At 37.6% G+C, this 18,686-nt stretch overlaps 1 protein-coding gene across 1 annotated transcript in view; it reads right to left on the bottom strand.

Moving 5' to 3' along the window:
- Positions 1-18,686, bottom strand: part of OTOGL (otogelin like) — a 273,380-nt gene that overhangs the window by 159,086 nt on the left and 95,608 nt on the right. The window contains exon 5 of the mRNA XM_031016545.3: positions 757-854. Within this exon, the coding sequence (XP_030872405.2) occupies positions 757-854 (98 nt within the window). The remainder of the gene's footprint in view (positions 1-756; positions 855-18,686) is intronic.

Below are 18,686 nucleotides of genomic sequence, written 5' to 3'. Positions count from 1 at the left end.
TGCTTATCTATTAAAAATATATAATATGTATTTCATGAATTTAAAATACTCCAAGAAAAAATGTGTAACAGGGTAAAACTAGTTCCACAAAATGCTGATAGTTATGGAACCGAGGGAAGGCACGTGAAGGTGTGTTATGTCATTTTAATTTTGTGCATGTTTATAAGCTTTCCATAATAAAAAAAATCAAATAGCAAGAAAATTTATTAATAAAATACCATAAAAATAATTAAAATCAATTTTTAGCCCCAGATGTTAGTTATTTTAAACATTTTTTTACTATTCTTTGGGTTGATGGCATGAAGAAAGTTTAAGTACTCAATTGCTCTTAGTTTATTATAAAATTTCAAATGTTTAAATTGCAAATAGACAATTATTTTAAATCATCTTTTAGAAGAAAAAAGTTAGAATCAGAGCTTCTTCTAATACAATTGCATATCATGATAAAAGCATGATTTTTAACCAGTCATTTAAAAAAGATTCAAGAAATGAAAACTAAAAGGTTCTAGTACAATTGCATATCATAATAAAAGCATGATTTTTAACTAGCCATTTTGCAAAGACTCAAAAAATGAAAACCAAAACGTCCAAATTATCTACATTATTAAGAATTTTTTAAAAGGTGATCTGAGTATCATTTAGTACAATTCATTCTAATGACTTCAAAGTGCTTTATAAGGGAAAACTATTTGTATAAATTGTAAGAGAAACAAAAATACAATAAATTAACATAAAAATTTATTTATGAGTTCTTACCTTGTAATGAAAACAGCAGTACATGAAGCAAGAATATACTCCAAGGTATCATTAAATTGAGTTTTCTTACAATGTTCATTTCAGTGTAGCCTTTCTCCCTGAAATGTAACCAAGTTGATGGTCTTTATTATGATGGCATCTTAGAAGTATGCATATTTGTAGGGTACTCAAATTCTAATAAATATAGCTATGTAATAAAGTAATTCAAAAAGGAATTCCAGGCTTTCCAACTACATACAGCATCTGAAGCTTTAGAACTTGCAGGCAACCCTTTGGCTGAGTCTCTCATTAGTGATGCATGGCAGCTTCTTACCTGAGCCCGTATTAGTTACACCCACACCTGCACATCATAGGCCTTTTTAGCCTATATCAACCTTTTACCTTCTCAAGACAGCAGCATTAAAATAAAAAGAAATATCTCTTGATATCTCCTGAAGCCACAAGAGATAGCCATTATTCCTAATGGTTGATCTAATCTTTGCATTTTAGAATTTTATTCATAAAATAATTACTGTCCTTTGAAAAAGGGTGAAATAAAACCCTGTCAATCTTTCCTAGAATGTCTACATGTTCTTGAATAATTAAAAGTTTTCTTTAGGAATTAAAAAGTACACTAAAACTATGTGCATCTATTTTCAAGTCCCATTACAGTATAGTTTAACTTGACATGTTCATGGGCCCACAGATATTTCTGTTAAACATCCTGCAACAAAAGTAGCAATTTTTAAAAAAAGATAATATTCTATACTTGACTTTGAAAAGAAAATAAAGTAACTCACCCAGCCCTGAAAACTTCCCCTCCACACCCTGTTTTTCCATCCTCTGTCACAAATACCCAATTAAACAACAGACTTATTATTTTAGCAATAGCGGCACTATTCTTTACCAGGGATTGACTGCTTACATTGGCATGAGAAAAGAGCTCTAATATGTCATAATGAAATTTATAGATCTGAGCCCCACACCTTAGTGAAAACCATGCTTATATAGTGGGTGCACATTTCTACAGCAGATCCCATGAGTTAACTGCACTATTATCAAAGTCATTTAACAGACCAGTGTGCAGTAGTAAGGAATGTCTAACCACACAGAAGTACTTTATGAAACAAAAAGGCACAGCAGTTGTTAATATCCTGTTGTACCCAGACAACTCTCCTGCAATGACTTGAGTCTTTTCTATTAAGTATTCTTGACATCCTAACTAATGTTACATGGTCCAACATTCATTATATAAACAGTTTCCTGTTTGTGTTCCAAATCCAATAATCATTTACTCTTGCTCTAGATGACCGTAATTCCTTTCCATTGCCGAAATAATAGCTAATTCCATAAGCCAACAGATGTTTGTCTATAAAGGAAAAAGCTTAAGCATGAAAATACATCCAAATTTCACTAAAATTATAAAGTAGTTATGTGACTGTCCCCCCTCCAGCACACACACATGTACACACACATTCACACTCATTTTGAATTTTTAATGAATAGGTTTAATTAATTGAAGTATAGTATGTGTTTAATATTATTTATTAAAAGGTTACTAGTCTCTTACTCTTGAACTAATTAGACAATCATATAAATCTAACATAATTAACTTATGTATAATTACATTCCAAATATTAGTTCAAAAATATATATTTACTCAACCACAGGCAAAACTATAAAATATTTTAGATTCTTAAGAATATGTGACTACAAAGTAAATTAAAAGACTAAGGTTGAAATCTGTTTAGAAGACAATACTTTTCCCCAACAAAATATTTTTAATTAAGGGAATTAGTTTATGCAGAATGTTTATTGACTTTTTCTGGAAAGAGTTGAAATGTACATAACCAATATGCATTGCTAAGTCCACTCCTTATTTTACAATAGTTTCTCTTGCCTTCACAGTTTCCCATATAACTTAACCTACAATATGAAAAATCTACTTCATACTTCAGGATTATTTTTCCTAATCTAGTAACTGTTTGACTTTTTGCTTGACTTAAAAATTTCCAAAAGTCAGCGCTGGGCGTGGTGGCTCAGGCCTGTAATCCCAGCACTTTGGGAGGCCGAGCCAGGGGGATCACCTGAGGTCGGGAGTTTGAGACCTGCCTGACCAACATGGAGAAACCCCGTCTCCACTAAAAATACAAAACAAAATAGCTGGGAGTGGTGGCGCATACCTGTAATCCCAGCTACTTAGGAGGCTGAGGCAGGAGAATCGCTTGAACCTGGGAGGCGGAGCTTGCGGTGAGCAGAGATCGCGCCATTGCACTCCATCCATCCTGGGCAACAAGAGCAAAACTCCATATCAAAGAAAAAAAAATTCCAAAAATAACAGCCATATGGAAAAATCTCAAGCATAAACCAAAGTTAAATTTTACAGTTCAATAAAATAAACATTTTATAATAGTTATTTCTAACACTACTAGAACTTGGTAAAAAAAGTTAGTAAGCAGCAATGTAAAGTCATGTGAAAATTATGTGTTTCTGATACAAACTTTGGTATTTGTATATACTTAATTAAAATGTAGTAACTCTGAACTTTTCATCTCAAGTTTCATATAGTATCTTTAAAGTTGTTATTCAAAAGCATCACAGTCATTTTCACTGAATAAAGTTGAAAAGTTCAAGCCTATATTATTTGATGTTTTTATGACTATTTTTCTGTTTCGAACTATATGCATTTAAAAACTGTTAAGTGGTTTTGTCTGGTAGAATTTGACCAGGCACAGTGGCTCACGCCTGTAGTCCCAGAACTTTGGGAGGGAGCACTTCAGCTCAGAAGTTTAAGATTAGCCTGGACAACATGATGAAACTCTGCCTCTACAAAAAAAAAAAAAAAAAAAAAAAAAACAACAACAATTAGCTGGGCATGGTAGCATGCTCCCGTAGTCCCAGCTACTATGGAGGCTGAGGTGGAAGGATCGTTTGAGCCCAGGAGGTCGAGGTTGCCGTGAACTGAGGTCACACCACTGCACTCCAGCCTGGCAACAGAGCAAGACTCTGTCTCAAAAAATAAAGAAAAAAATAGTAGAATTTGTAAGAGGAAGCCTCAGGGTTGTTACTATTTTATAGATAGAGCAAGCTTTGGTGTATGTCTTCTCTCTGCTCCTCTTCCATCCAGGCTCATAGTAGGAAAAATGTTAGAAAAGGAGAATGAACAATGGCAAAGAGAACAATAACAAAAATCCCAAGTCCTTTTTCAACTAACTACATTATGAACTCGATACATGAAATGGTAGCCTGCATGAAAATAAGCAAAACAGACTTCCTTAAATAGCTGCAATAGAAGAGAGTTTAGATGAAAGATTAGACTCAGAGCCACAAAACACAGAATTTATGACTGTTGCTACATGTAATTATTACTGTCAAAATGTAATTGACAGCTTTTATATTTCATTCCACCCTGACAAAAGAACTTTGGCAAAAAGTAAGCCAGCCACCAGCTTGTGAAGTGATATTAAGTTCATAAGAAGTCTGAGACAACTACATAATGCAAGCAATAAACAGTTCCCTTTCTGCTACAAAAGCACTGCACATTTTCCCACATGGAATATGATCTTCAGAAAGTGACACCTGACAGCCTATTGGCCTCAACCCAACACATTAAAACAACTGGCAAGAATGGGGAAATTTTTATTGAGGAGTATATATGTCAATGATAATAATGGGATATTTGTAATGAAGCTCATCATTTTTGAGGAAAGTTCATTTCTTTGGTGATTTACATAACACTCATTTTTCATCAATTGACAACAAATTTAAAGTAGATAACATTTGACTCCCATAATATCACATTCTGCTAGTGAAATGCAAATACTCTTTACTTGTGTTACTAAACCTAACACATTTCAAGTTCATAGATTTTATCCAGAATTTATGTTATCATTTGAGCCAGCAAATAGAATCCTGTATCTTTAAAATGATGTTTGCCACTCTGAATGTAACTGTCTTATTACAAGATAATTTGTAGTATTCTATTTATGCTTTCTGGATGTGTGTTGCTTGGCAGTTTCTGGGATTTTTCATATAATTTTAGAAGTGGCATCTATCTTACCTTTTCTGAGTAAGGATATGATTATATTTCATAAGCAGTATCTGTGTTGGTCGTGATTTCAATTTAACACTCATCCCCAGAAGTTAATGTGTTATGTTTTATAGCGACATTTGTTTTTCAACTTGCTGTGATGCCATTGATTTGTAATATCTAATTGATACCTTGAAAGAAGTAATGTTTCTTCAACTAAAGTTTTCTCTTGTCAACATTTTAGCATCGAGTTCAGTTTCTGCAGCTATCTTCATTCTCTGAAGTACTACAACACTTTGCACTTGTACCATATAGTGAAAATATTAATGTAAGGCACTATTTAATACCATAAAGTTGGTTTCTCATGCTTTGAATTCCTTTATATCTTCAATAATTTTTATGTACTTACTTTAGAGTTGTTGAGAAAGAATGTTATTTCAATTTTTTAGTGGCAGTAGGGGTTGTTCTAATCTTGTTGTTTGTTGTTCATTTCTCTCACTTAGGATAGATGACTTCATGGATTTTGTAATTTTGAATTTGGGGTCCATGTCTGGCAGGGCATTTTATATGGGAATCCTTTACCACCAAAGTTGAGGATGTTCCCCTCCAAAAAAGATTTTGTACCAACTTCTGCCAAGTGCTCCAGGGAGCTTCACGTTAATTTCTCAGCTTAAGGGTTCACAGACCACAGAATATAAATTCAAATCCCAAACATAAAGTAAAACCAAGTCCAGTTTCTGTTTTGTTTTTGGTCTCTGGTAATATTCCTTACATCCTAGTGAACTTACTCAACCATTTACATGGTTGACTATTTTATTAAATTCCGTACTTCCAAGTACTTTATACGTGGAAGATTTTTATATCATGTAATCTGCCATATTATTAAAACCAAACCACCAAGCATCAAAAATTACATGCTTTTATTTTCTAGGTTACTTTATATATTTTCTTTCTTACTTTTTCAACTTAATTACAACTTACTTAGCTTACTTACAAACAAACGTTCTTCAAAATAAATAACTGTAAATTTGTAAAGAAAGCGTGCTATACTTGGATCCAATTATTTAAACTGTAAAACAAAACCTGTCAAATCCAAAAATGTCATGATTGGATGATTTCATACAACACCAAGGTTCCAAATCAGACACCTGGCAATCTGATTTATGACAAGAGCCACTGGAGTGTCAAACATTAGCCTATCATCTTCTGCTTCCCCTATATTGGCAAGATTGATATGGAAAACTGCCTTTGGAGATATGGCATTACTGTGATATTCAACACAGCACAAATCAGTATGAAAACATAACTTAGAAGGAACTATGCCCTTTGTTTGAATTGAGAGTCAAAAAAAGCTTGATCAGCCCATAAAAAAGGTTTCCCCTTTATCTTGACATGACCTCTTCCCATACCCCCAGCCTGAATTAGAGTCTGACTGAGTTACATGCAAAATTGTTATCATTATCTCCCAAAAGCTGCAGTGAAAATATACTAGTTCCCTTGGAAGGCTTTCTTCAGTCTTCTAACAAGATAAGCTTATCAGCTTTACTGAGAATACAGAGGTGATTCTTAAACTTTGGTGTGTGTAAGAATTACCTAGCGAACCTATTAGAAGCATGGATTCCCAAACCATCCTTCACGGCATCGCATATTTTCTCATCAAGTCTAAGGGGATTAGACATCTGCATTATGATAAAAAGAGAATCTAGCTTCTTGAGAAAATTAAATGCTAGTTCATTCTAGTAAGAAAAAGAAGTCCAGGCAAATTACAAATGTGAGAGTGCTGACAGATTCCACTGGAGGGGAAAGAAACAGAGGATGGAAAAATCTCACTACCCGCTACTGAGCAGTTTCCTGTTCAGGAAAATGAAGTAGATGTGTTATTTAATTTTGGTACTCTTACCTCGCTCTTTACGCAAAGAAACTCCTCCCACTCACAGCCTCTGTTCCATTGGCAACACATCTTTATGACCCTCACTATGATTGGTGGAATAATGGTGCTGCCCTCCACCCCCTCAACAAAGATGTCTGTGTCTTAATTTCCAGAATCTGTGAATTTTACTTAACATAACAAAACAGCTTTTGCAGATATGATTAAAGATTTCAAGATGGGGAGATTATCCTGGATTATAAGTGTGGGCCAGATAAAAGGTCCATATAAGTGAAAAAAAAAATTGAAGATGGAAAAAGCAGTCAGCAATGAGGCAGACAGCTTCTAGAAGCTAGAAAAGGCAAAAACGGATTCTCCACTACAGCTTCCAGACAAATACAGTCCTGCCAACCTCTTGATGTTAGCCCAGTGAAACCTATTTCAGCCTCCTGGTATCCAGATCTATAAGATAATTTTCCATTGTTTTAAGCTATTAAATTTGTGGTAATTTGTTACAGCAGCAAAGAAAATGAATGCATTCACACTCTGGCCACCAGGAATAGTCACTCGATGCTAAGCAAAATAACATATTAGTAGTCCTAACACTTATCTAATTCTCATTCTCAGGTGTTGAAATGTAAATCACAGGGATAAAGGTCATGTGTTGACATAAGGTTGTGGGCCCTGGAGCTTTGTGGTCCAGCAGAAGTGGAGATGGCAACTATTTTCTAGTCATGTGCATGCTATTAAATAACCAAAAAAAGAGCTATTCTGCAGAAAGAAGTAGGAGAATGGAGCAGATGTTCAGAAGGAAGCAAAGACAAGCGGTGGTTTCCATGACTACCTCTATCCAATAACTCTTGGTTCTGTTTCTCTGGAGAACCCTGACTAATAACATGTCCTTCTGCTGAGGGGTACTATGAATTAGATGGGGGTCTACTACTCCAAGGTTCCCAAATCATCCATTTCGACATAGAAAAAAATGGAGAATTGGAATGTATACATGCAAAAAAATACAGGTACATTTTCCCAGAAAAACCTCCTTGAAAGATACCAGACAGGCTGGGCGCGGTGGCTCAGGCCTGTAATCCCAGAACTTTGGGTGGCCAAGGCAGGCGGATCACCTGTGGTCAGGAGTTTGAGACCAGCCTGGCCAACATGGTGAAACCCAGTCTCTACTAAAAATACAAAAAAATTAGCCAGGCATGGTGTCGAGTGCCTGTAATCCCAGCTACTCGGGAGGCTGAGGCACGAGAATTGCTTGAACCTGGGAGGTGGAGGTTGCAGTGAGCTGAGATCACACCATTGCACTCCAGCCTGGGCAACAGAGTGAGACTCCATCTCAAAAAAAAAAAAAAAATTAAAGAAAAGATACTAGACAAGAGGACAGATAAAGGTTGTAAGTGAAAACCCCAACAGGAACAGAAATGAAGTGCTGTGAAGTGATCTCAATACCACCAAGCCTTGTGCTGAGTCCAGCTCACTCTTCTGCTATGAGGAGTCAGAACCAAGAGAACCTGTGAGTTAGATTTCTATTAAGTGCTCTATTGGTGGGAGTCAGGGAAACTTCAATGACACAGGGAAGTTCTGACAGGATTGGAGATCTGTCAGGCTCTTTTTGGCACTGAGTGGCTTCAGGATAAAAGCATTCATTTAAGAATCAGATGGTAGAATGCAGACAGCAGCAGGCAGGAATGCCTTTGGATTGATTAGGTTATTATTCCCAGTTCTTCATTCATTGCCTCCCTGACATAGAATTATAGATATGCCTTTGCTCTTCTAGGTACCTTTATTATACCTCCTAGTGAGGTAGAAAAATTATATTTCCCCTGCTCGTTGATGTTTGAATTGGCCAACTGACTTTCTCTGGCCAGTGTAATGATAGCAGGCATAACTTCTGCAGAGGCTTGCTATGTGATTGAGAGTTTTGGATGGTTCTCTTTCATTTATGAAATCCATTAGAAGTATATGTCCTGGGTAGCCACTAGCCCAAGAGAATGAGGAAACATGTGGAGAGGACTCTAATGGGGTTTGGATGTTTGTCCCCTCCAAAATCATGTTTAAATGTGACCTCCAATGTTGGATGCAGGGCCTAGTCAGAATTGTTTGGGTCATGGGGAACAGACCCTTCATGAATCACTTTGTGCCCTCCCTGTGGTAATGAGTTACCATGAGATCTGGTTGCTAAAAGGTGTCTTGCATCTCCCCACCTCACTCTCTTGCTCCCTCTCTCGCTATGTGACAGTCCTGCTCCCCCTACACCTTCCACCATGATTGGAAGCTTCCTGAGGCCCTCACCAGAAGCAGATACTGGCACCACACTTCTTGTACAGCCTGAAAAACCAAGAGCGAAATAAGCCTCTTTTCTTTGTAAATTACCCAGTCTCAGGTATTCCTTTATAAAAATGCAAAACAGACCAACACAGACTCCAACCAGAAACAACCTCAAAGAGGTTTCTTTGGCAAGAGAAATAATTCCCCAGGCCTAGAAGAAAGCATCCAGTTCCACTTGCCTCCATAGGTTATGCCTAAGGGCTACTACTTCTGGGAAAACAGATGGGAGGTGCCACAGGGTTGTGGCATCTCTATAGGCAAAGGGGCACCAATACCTACTGTATTTTTCCACCAGAGCAAAGCTATTTCTTGCTTCTCTTCTAGATTAAATTTAAACATTATCCTTTTGGTGTAGGCGTCCTCCATTGCCAAAATGTTCAGCCTTCTCTGTGATGTAGATCATTCATACCACTGTCATTTTTCTCATCATAGTATATTATATATTTATTTCTGTATCAGTCCATCTTACCTGCTATGAATTTTTGAGGGCATGACACACATTATAATATCTTCTATTCCTCATTACTGAACACAGTATTTCAAAAATATTTGTTGACTGAACAAATTAATGTATGCCTCTGCTGTAAGACCCTGGGGAAAGCAGAGTTATCAGAGCCTCTTCTTGCTCAGTGTTTTTGTGCATGGCCTCAATCCAATAGACGAAGCTAACTCCTCCATGTGGATGAATCTAAGCATTGCCCTCCACAGGTCAAGCTAATATATTTGAGCTTGTAAAATGACATCTCCCAAGTTCACAAGCCAAGGGCTCAAGGAGTCTTGGATGAGGGTTCTCAATCATTGAAAAATATCTATTCATTTGTATTATGAATTCAGGTTGCAGTTACAATAGCTTTGAAGATGAAGGAGAAGGGGAGTACAAAAGCAATGGACAAAATCACAGGAATTGCTTCATAGAGAAAAGTGGAACATTAAATATCCCCTCCTTACCTCCTTTCCTTGTTTCTCCATAGTCACATTTATTTGTGGACACATAAACCTAAGGCAGAGCACTATTTCACATCTCAGGAAATTGTGCTCCCACTCTTAACTAGTCCTTGGCACTTACGATTTAATTAATTTATATTCCTATTTATCTTTCATGTGTATACCTGTCACTTCTACTAGGTTTATAGGTGATTAAGAGCTGGGATCTTCATTTATGCATCTTTATATTTCCCCACAGGCTCACATGCAGTATTTGACCTAGATTAATGCTTAGTAAATATTGTTAGTGACAACGATGATAATGATGATGCCAATGGTCATCTCCTTTTCCTGATGTGCTTATAGAGCTCAGTGGGAAGGATTGGAGCATGGGGTGAAGTGTAATGGGAAATGAGATTAGAAAGGGAGGAAAAGTTCAGATGATACAAAGCCCTATGTTTCAACTAATTTGTATGGACTTGATCCTGTAAGCAACTGAGATTCATTAAGTTTCCAGTGTCATTTTGTTTAAAGCTATCTGATAGTAATGTGCTGCAATTCAGCATCCAGCATCTGGCTTTCCTCCTGGTTTGAGCTACTTTGCATGCAACTGCACACAAATATCTCACAAAGATCTCTTTTCATATAGACAAGAGAGAACAGAGACTCCTAGAAGCAGGCAGAGAGTCAAAGTGATCATGAAAATTATTAATAATTACTAATATAAGTTCTCAGATACTTATTATGAGTAAAACCATACATTAGATGGTATGAATTCTATACGAATAAAACTTACACAAACCATCTATTAAACTAATTCAATGGGCACTATTATTCCATTGATAAGCAGAAGAAATAGCTCAATGAATAAGATGGCCTCTCTCTTCAAAGATTACAATTCAGTGAGGAAAACAACATTAAAATCATGATAAAAATAATCATTCAACTGCAATTGTGTGTTATTAAAGAAAAATACAAGATGCCCTGAAAGGGCCTTGCAGGAAAGGGGAGGATCTAGAAGGTCTTCTAGGAAAGGGTTTTAAACTGAGAACTGGAGTTAGCCAGAGAACCAAGATTCTACTAAGCAGAGAAAATAGCTTATGTCAATGTTTTAAGAAGGAAAAAGCATGGTAGGTTTGAGGAAATAGAAGACCTACTGTGACTGGAGCAAAGTAAGCTAGGGAGAGAATGGCACAAGGCTGGGATGTGGGTATAGCAAAGTGAGGTCATTCAAGTGCTTTGGGCCATTGTAAGATTTTGAACTTCATCCCAATAACAGAAGCTAAAGGCAAGTTTGAAGCAAAGGAGTAATATAAACAGGATTGTGTGCATGCATATATGTACACATATATAAATATATTGCACATAAACATGCACACACATATTACAGGTTATGTATATTTTAATTTCAAGATCACTCGGTATTCAAGGAGAACAAGGCTAAATGGAGGAAAACAGCCACAGGAAACCACTGTAGTTCACAAGAGATGATAGCTATTTGGTCTAGGATGGAAGGTATGGAATTGAGAAAAGAAACTAATTCAAAACAGATTTTAGAAACAGAGTAATAGAATTTGCTAGTTAATCAGGCATGGGGCATGAGGTGAAAGAAGATGTAAAGGATAACGTTTTCTGGCACAACTAATTAAGTTGATGGTGATGTCATTTACTTAGACAGGAAACATCAGAGAAGATTCAGGTTTGGATAGATGTGAAGTCCATGGAGAGTTGTTTTGTTTATTTATTTAGAAGGATACAGGTTGTTGTTGTTGTTATTATTATTATTATTATTATCATTATTATTATTATTTGGAGATGGAGTCTTGCTCTGTCACCAAGCTGGAATGCAGTGGCATGATCTCGGCTCACTGCAGCCTCCAACTCCTGGGTTCAAGCCATTCTCCTGCCTCAGCCTCCCAGGTAGCTGGGATTACAGGCACGTGCCACCATGCCCAGCTAATTTTTGTATTTTATTAGAGATGGGGTTTCACCATGTTGGCCAGGATAGTCTCAATCTCCTGACCTCGTGATCCGCCTGCTTCGGCCCCCCAAATGCTGGGATTACAGGCATGAGCCACCGCACCCAGCCAGGTAATTATTTTTAAACTGATAGGAAGCTTACCACAAATAGGGAGATATTGAAGACACAGATAAAAGGGGATACTCAAAAGAGAACCGTTCTTGAACAGCAGAAGAGACTTCTCTGAAAAAGCTTCTACTCCAGGGGGTGAGAGAAGTTAAGCATATGTAACGGGGAGAATATTTTAAGTATATCAATATGTCCTTCTCTTTTGCAATTTCTTGTGGCCTGCTCCCACAAATCTTCCTTGGGGATTTAGATGATTTTGGCAGAAAACAAAGAGGAAGAAAGGAATATATAATATTCAGCTTCAAACATACAAAATGAAGTATTTTACCTGTAAAAAAAAAATAGAAAGTTTGAAAGCCAAAGAAAGAAATTTTTATACTACTTATGTCCCCCTTGTACATATTAAGAGGAAAGATTGAGGGACTAGATCTTAGGGTTTCATACGATAGAGTCCCCAGTGAGGAAAGAGGAGAAAGGAGTTCAACCCCATCGCTCACATCCAGAGGGACTGTGGGAAGGAGAAAGATGCCACCACATGCCTCTGCGGGCTGCCTTGGAGAGCTGAACTTGACTCATCTCTTTGCTTATCCACACTTTGTTTCTGCCATTAGAGTGCCTTTTGTGGAATCGGCTTTCCTGCCTCTGCTTCAGAGCTGTAAGAGGGCCTCTGAATTAAGAATCACCTCGGTAGCAGAAGTCTGCAGGCTGAATAGCGTGGTCAGGGATTCATAGACAGATTTCAGTGGTGTTGACAAAAATAGCCGAGCTCTATAAATTATTTAAAAAGATTTATTCTGGCCGGGCACGGTGGCTCATACCTGTAACCTCAGCACTTTGGGAGACTTGAGGTCGGGAGTTCAAGACCAGCCTGGCCAACATGGTGAAACCCTGTCTCTACTAAAATGCAAAAATTAGCCGGGCATGGTGGTAGGCGCCTGTAGTCCCAGCTACTCGGGAGGCTGGGCCAAATATGAGTGACCATGGCCATGACACAGCCCTCAGGAGACCCTGAGAACAGGTACGCAAGGTGGTTGAGACAAAGCTTGGTTTTATACATTTTAGGGAGACATGAGCCATCAATCAAATACATTTAAGATATACATTGGTACAGTCCAGAAAGGTGGGACAACTTGAAATGCGGGGCTACCAAGTTATAGGTAGATTTAAAAATTTTCTGATTGGCAATTGGCTGAAAGAGTTATTATCAATAGAAAGGAATGTCCAGATTACATAAGAGGTTGTGGACACCAAAGTTGTATCATGCCAATGAAGCCTCCAGGTAGCAGGCTTCAGAGAAAATAGATTGTAAATGTTTCTTATCAGACTTAAGGTGCATATTGATGTTAAATACTGGTTGGCTTTTCCTGAATTATAAAATGGAGGAGGGCATAATGAGGCATGTCCGACCACCCCCTTCCCCTCATGGCCTTAACCAGTCTCAGGTTAAATTTGGAGGGCCCTGGCCTAGAGGAGGAAGTCCAGTTAGACTTCTCACAAAGCCAGTAAGAGCTGATATAGAGCCCCAAATCATCAGAGAAAATAACTGGAACAAATCAGGGGTTACAGTGGCTTTCATCAGCAGCTGCAGACATTAGCAGAGCCCTAGGGAGAAGACCATTTGTATAGCAGAGGTCCTCAGCCTAAGGAGAAGCCCAGAGCAGATACCCGCAGCAGAGACCAACACGCCTCCGGGGAATGATGTCCAGGTGGAAGAACCAGTCTCCCTAAGACAGACAAGGACAAGTGAAACCCCCTCCACTTCCCACACCTAGGGGCCAGCAGGCAAAGGACTGGAATTCTGAAAGACATTTACCTAAGTCATCCAAACAGAGCAGTGAATGACAGTCATAAGGTCAACTACAGAAAAATAAAAATAAAAACCTAATTGTTCATTGTACATCTTAGTGTAGCATTAATAAATCTGAGACCCCGTCTACATTTATAAATAACAGTATTATCACATCAACAATGATAGATGTCATGTAAGGTGCATAGTTGAAAGGCTGTAGATAGGATAACCGTCCCTGGGAAAAATTGCATTGACTGCATTTTAAACAGAGGGTACAAATTAAGCAACGGAGAAAAGGAGGGGGACTGTAGCTCAATGTTCATGGATACACCGAGGCTCACAGACACACCAAGATGCTCCCCATCTCATCCACCTGCACAGCAAACACTAGTGGCTCCAGAATCCACCTCCAGACCCCACTCACTTATTAGTAGAGAAAGAGCCAGATTGAACTCCCAATATTTGAAAGATGAAATCAAACCTTCAAGGATGATTTTTTGCATACCAGCTGGGCTGGACAAGAGAGGCATGAACAGGCATGAGAATGTATTCATGATTTTAGATGACACAGTTCTCAAGAAAATCCCCTTTTTTGTTATGTTCAGTGATATTCTGGTAACTGTTTAACAACCTCCACTGGGGAAAGGGGAGGACCCTACTTTGTAGTGTTTGCAGACGTCCATGGTATAAATACTCCCACTATGGCCAATTTTAAGCTACTAATGTGATTTCAACTGGCTCACAAAATTCCTCCAAATTTAATAATGGGCATTCAGGAGCCACCAGGAGCTGGCTCCAGCACACCACTGTGACCCTTAAAGAGCCATGAGAGGGCATTGTCTACATCAAAATCCAACTTGAGTGGGCCCCACAAACTGCTAAGTTTTTACCTGGACTTCTATCTGAGTAATACACATGGTGATCTTCAAAAAGATGGCTCATTAATAAGTCAAATATTAGGCTGAATTAAATCATATAAGCTTCATTCTACTAACCAGCCTATTTTAATTCCTTGTCTGCCTTCATTCTACTAACCAGCCTATTTTGTTTTTATTTAGCTTGTGTATAGGAAATTGATTTCCCTTTAGCATGACCTTATATTCCATAAAGTAATCATTCTTCAATTGTGCTAGGAATCTGCCATTAACAAGTTGCTTTTTGCAAGTACACAAAAGCCCTCTGCTGGCTCACTACTGAACGTCAGTGTGCATGCTCTCAGGCTGTTAACCATTCTTTTCCCTGCCTTGCTAAGCTGAGCCAAACTGCAAATTCTGTCTTAAAATGCTATTAAGATAAGAATGGCCTGTTTCTAGTAGATTTCATTGTTGATATATGAGATTTTTCAGTTTATAAATCACATAATGTTGAATCATTCCAAAGATTAGTTATAATAGCCTAAAGAAACTTATAAACATCAAGCTCCCTTTTAAAAATTGTATTCTGAGATATTAAAAAGGGAGAGAGGGAGGGAGGGTCCACTTGCTGGGTACATTAAAAGGAATTACATTTTTTTAAAAATGAGGCTTTTGCAACACTTTTTCTAAATAATAGGGTTAAGTCAAATGCTTTTTGAGAAGGAATTTGAAAGGGAAAAAAATTGTAAAGACCTCATTATTCCACTGTTATTTTAGTCTGATTCAAATATCATATGGCTTGTGGCTTGTACAATGTTTCCAGTTTGGTATTTATTTGCCCCTTTGCTGATTTTAATAGGAAAACAAGCGAAAGTTTATTTTTTTAATTTTTAATATTTAAGATAAATCTGGGCAAAATAAATCAGTATTACTTTTATAATCAGAAAAAATAAATGTAAGTGCTACATTAAATATATTTTAGAGCGCTCTCTAGTATAATGTTATACAATGGAAAACTTTTTCTCATTTAGTCAACAAATGTTTATTACAGCAGTATTGTCAGATTCTTCTTTCTATAATTGAAAATTTGTCATGACTCAAAAGAATCAGAACATAATATTCTGATTATGTTTTTGGTTGTGGAATTAGAGTGTGTTTATTTTCCCTATATGAATAAGTCTTATATTACTCTTGGTGACTTATGGTGATTCTGTTGCGTGATTTAAATTTGCAATTAGAAGGTCTTGCTTCATTGATGGGCTAGGGAGTTACTCAAGGTTCTTTGGTTGCAAGTATCGGAAGAAACTAACTCTGCCCAAGCATTAAGCAAAAAGGGGAATTATTGGGTTATTGGAGATCCCACAGAACTAGCAGGAAGGTTGAAGAATCATACTTAGTAAAATGAATATTAGGCTATCATCTAAAATAAATTAATTCCAACTGTTTCATATTTCCTTATAAAAACTCTGCTGAAGTGCCTGACTAGGTCACATGCCTAACCTTTGGCTATACAGGAGTATCTAGGGACCCCTCGGCTTCCTTTATTAGCTTTCCAAGATTCCATACACTTGGAGGAGTATAATTCCCAAAAGAAAATCAGTGTTGTTAGTCAGAGGCAGCTAAAACAACAAAGGTCCACTACACTGCTTATCCAATTTTGTTCTGTGCCATCACTAACTCCACTGATACAACAGAATGACAGCTACTTCTCTGGGTCTTGGCATCTTCTTTTGTAAAATGAGGCGGATGTGTCAGATGACTTCAAGCTTTCTATATTTCACATTCACAAATCCAATTTAGGCAGACACTGAAACCATCTTTGGAAAATTTTTCTGTCTAAACAAAAGGACTTTCCTTAACGCTTGTCATTCTCAGTCCTCACTATTCCTCCCTCTCAGTTATACTCACATCTTTAAAGAACATCCATAGCTTCCTGGCTCTTGCACATGTACCGCAAGCCTCCAAAACTCAGTGAATCTCACTTGGAAAACTTTTAAATCAAATGCATTTTACTCCAGCATATATGAGGATAAGTTACATTGTCTGAAATATCACATTTCCTTCATCAAAGAGTGGATATTCCCAATAATATATGCTAACCTTATTATTATTATTATTACTTTTAGATGAAGTCTCGCTCTGACACCCAGGGTGGAGTGCAGTGGCACAATCTTGGCTCACTGCAACCTCCAACTCCCAGGTTCAAGTGATTCTCTTGCCTCAGCCTCCCGAGTAACTGGGACTACAGGCATGCACCACCACGCCCAGCTAATTTTTGTATTTTTAGTAGAGATGGGGTTTCGCCATGTTGGCCAGACTGGTCTCGAACTCCTGACCTCGTGATCTGCCCGCCACAGCCTCCCAAAGTGCTGGGATTACAGGTGTGAGCCACCATACCTGGCCTGCTTACCTTATTCTTAAGAATAAGGTTCTTTAAATTATGTTCTGTTTAAAATGAAGTTCTGAAGTTCCTTTCACAAAAATAAGAATTCTTTGTCTTAAAGAAAAAGCCTGCTGCTCCATCTAGAGGACATTTTATATTGTCCAATTGAAGGGGCTTAGGGAGCCTATTCTAGATGTTCAATGTTCCAAATCTTGCTAAAAAATTCCACAATTTTCTCAAATTCTACTGATTCGGTTTTTTTTAAAATATTTTCAATGAGCCCATACTATGTAAGAATGAAGGGGACATTTCCCTCATCTCTTAGTTTCAGCCAAAGATTATCTGAGTAGTAACCTTTATTTTTTCGTGAAATATTTGGGTACATACTATATACTCACGGTACTTACTTCTGGGATTTTTATGATTTAAAAAATGATTTCTAACAACCACTTACTAGGTCTTAATCATTTTCATCAATTATCAGAATTTTTTTAATTTGACAGGTATTTCCCCTAGTTTAAATATACGAAGACATTGGACAAAAATACTCATGTTCTTTTTCACTTAGAATTACACAGCATTTTTCTCCAAAAAGACTTGCCTGTTAAGAGAGCATGCTATTTTTATTTTTAGTGACCAGAGTGGCAGTTGGGTAATGCTTCACAGCATCTTGGAGAAACTTCCTTTTTTTATATAAAATCTAGGACCTTATTTTAGTGAAGCAATGTTTCCAGCATGGAAATTCACTTTTAACCACATGGAGGGCAAACATAGCCTCTATTTTCCCACAGACTTCTGTGAGAAAGTCAGATCACACGGTGAGAGCAAAGAAAGGGGGCTAGGAATAAGAAGCTGGGAGAGAATTCCATGGGGAGGAGGGGTCCCTGCCTGATCTTAGGCTATGGCCATCTCAGTCAGGGCAGGGTAGTTGACCATGACCGGACCAGCAGGCGGGGGCCCTCCTAGAACTGCACTGGTTTTGTCAGAGGTAGAAAATCAACCACACAGCAAAGTGTATGAGAACAGAAACAACTGCTGAGCAGAAAGTTTTGCTCTGAGGTCTGACTTGTCCTACTGATCTCATCAAAAAGTTTGCCATATGTCCTGTAGGTATTCAAGAGTGACAAAACAATGTATCCAAACATGGAAGTTACACAAGTCAGGGAAAGAAGAGGAGGAAAACAACAACAGTGGTTAGGATCAGTCTTGATACCTCTTTCACAATGTTCTACATAGTCTTGAGATGAAAATACGATTCTTCTAAGGGATAGCTAATGTAATAATTTATAAGTGAATATGGATTTCTTGAAAGCAAAATTGAATGAAATATCGCTTAGAATTCTAAGTGATATTTCAATAAAATATAAATCTCATCTAATGCACCACAGTATGTAAAGCTGGTACAGCAGTCTCTAGTTCCTCTCTTGCCATTCACAAGAGAGCGAGATGATTTGTCCAAAGTCAGAGAGCTAGTGAGCAGCAAAGCTGAGCCCAGGACTGCCTTACGCTTGCTGATCCCCAGCCATCATTCTTTCTATTACAATGTAATTGGTATAACACTAGTTTACCACCACCTGTTGTCAATAAATTCTCAATATTCTGTCCCAGTAAGAGGCCAACTGTTTAAATGTTGCATTCTTATTTTAAAGGACAAATAACAGAATAAAACTTTATAAAATGT

The sequence above is a fragment of the Gorilla gorilla genome, chromosome 10 (assembly GCF_029281585.2).
Source record: "Gorilla gorilla gorilla isolate KB3781 chromosome 10, NHGRI_mGorGor1-v2.1_pri, whole genome shotgun sequence".
Classification (NCBI taxonomy): Eukaryota; Metazoa; Chordata; class Mammalia; order Primates; family Hominidae; genus Gorilla; species Gorilla gorilla.
Note: the sequence above shows the minus strand (reverse complement) of the source record. Positions and strands in the feature narration are given on the sequence as shown.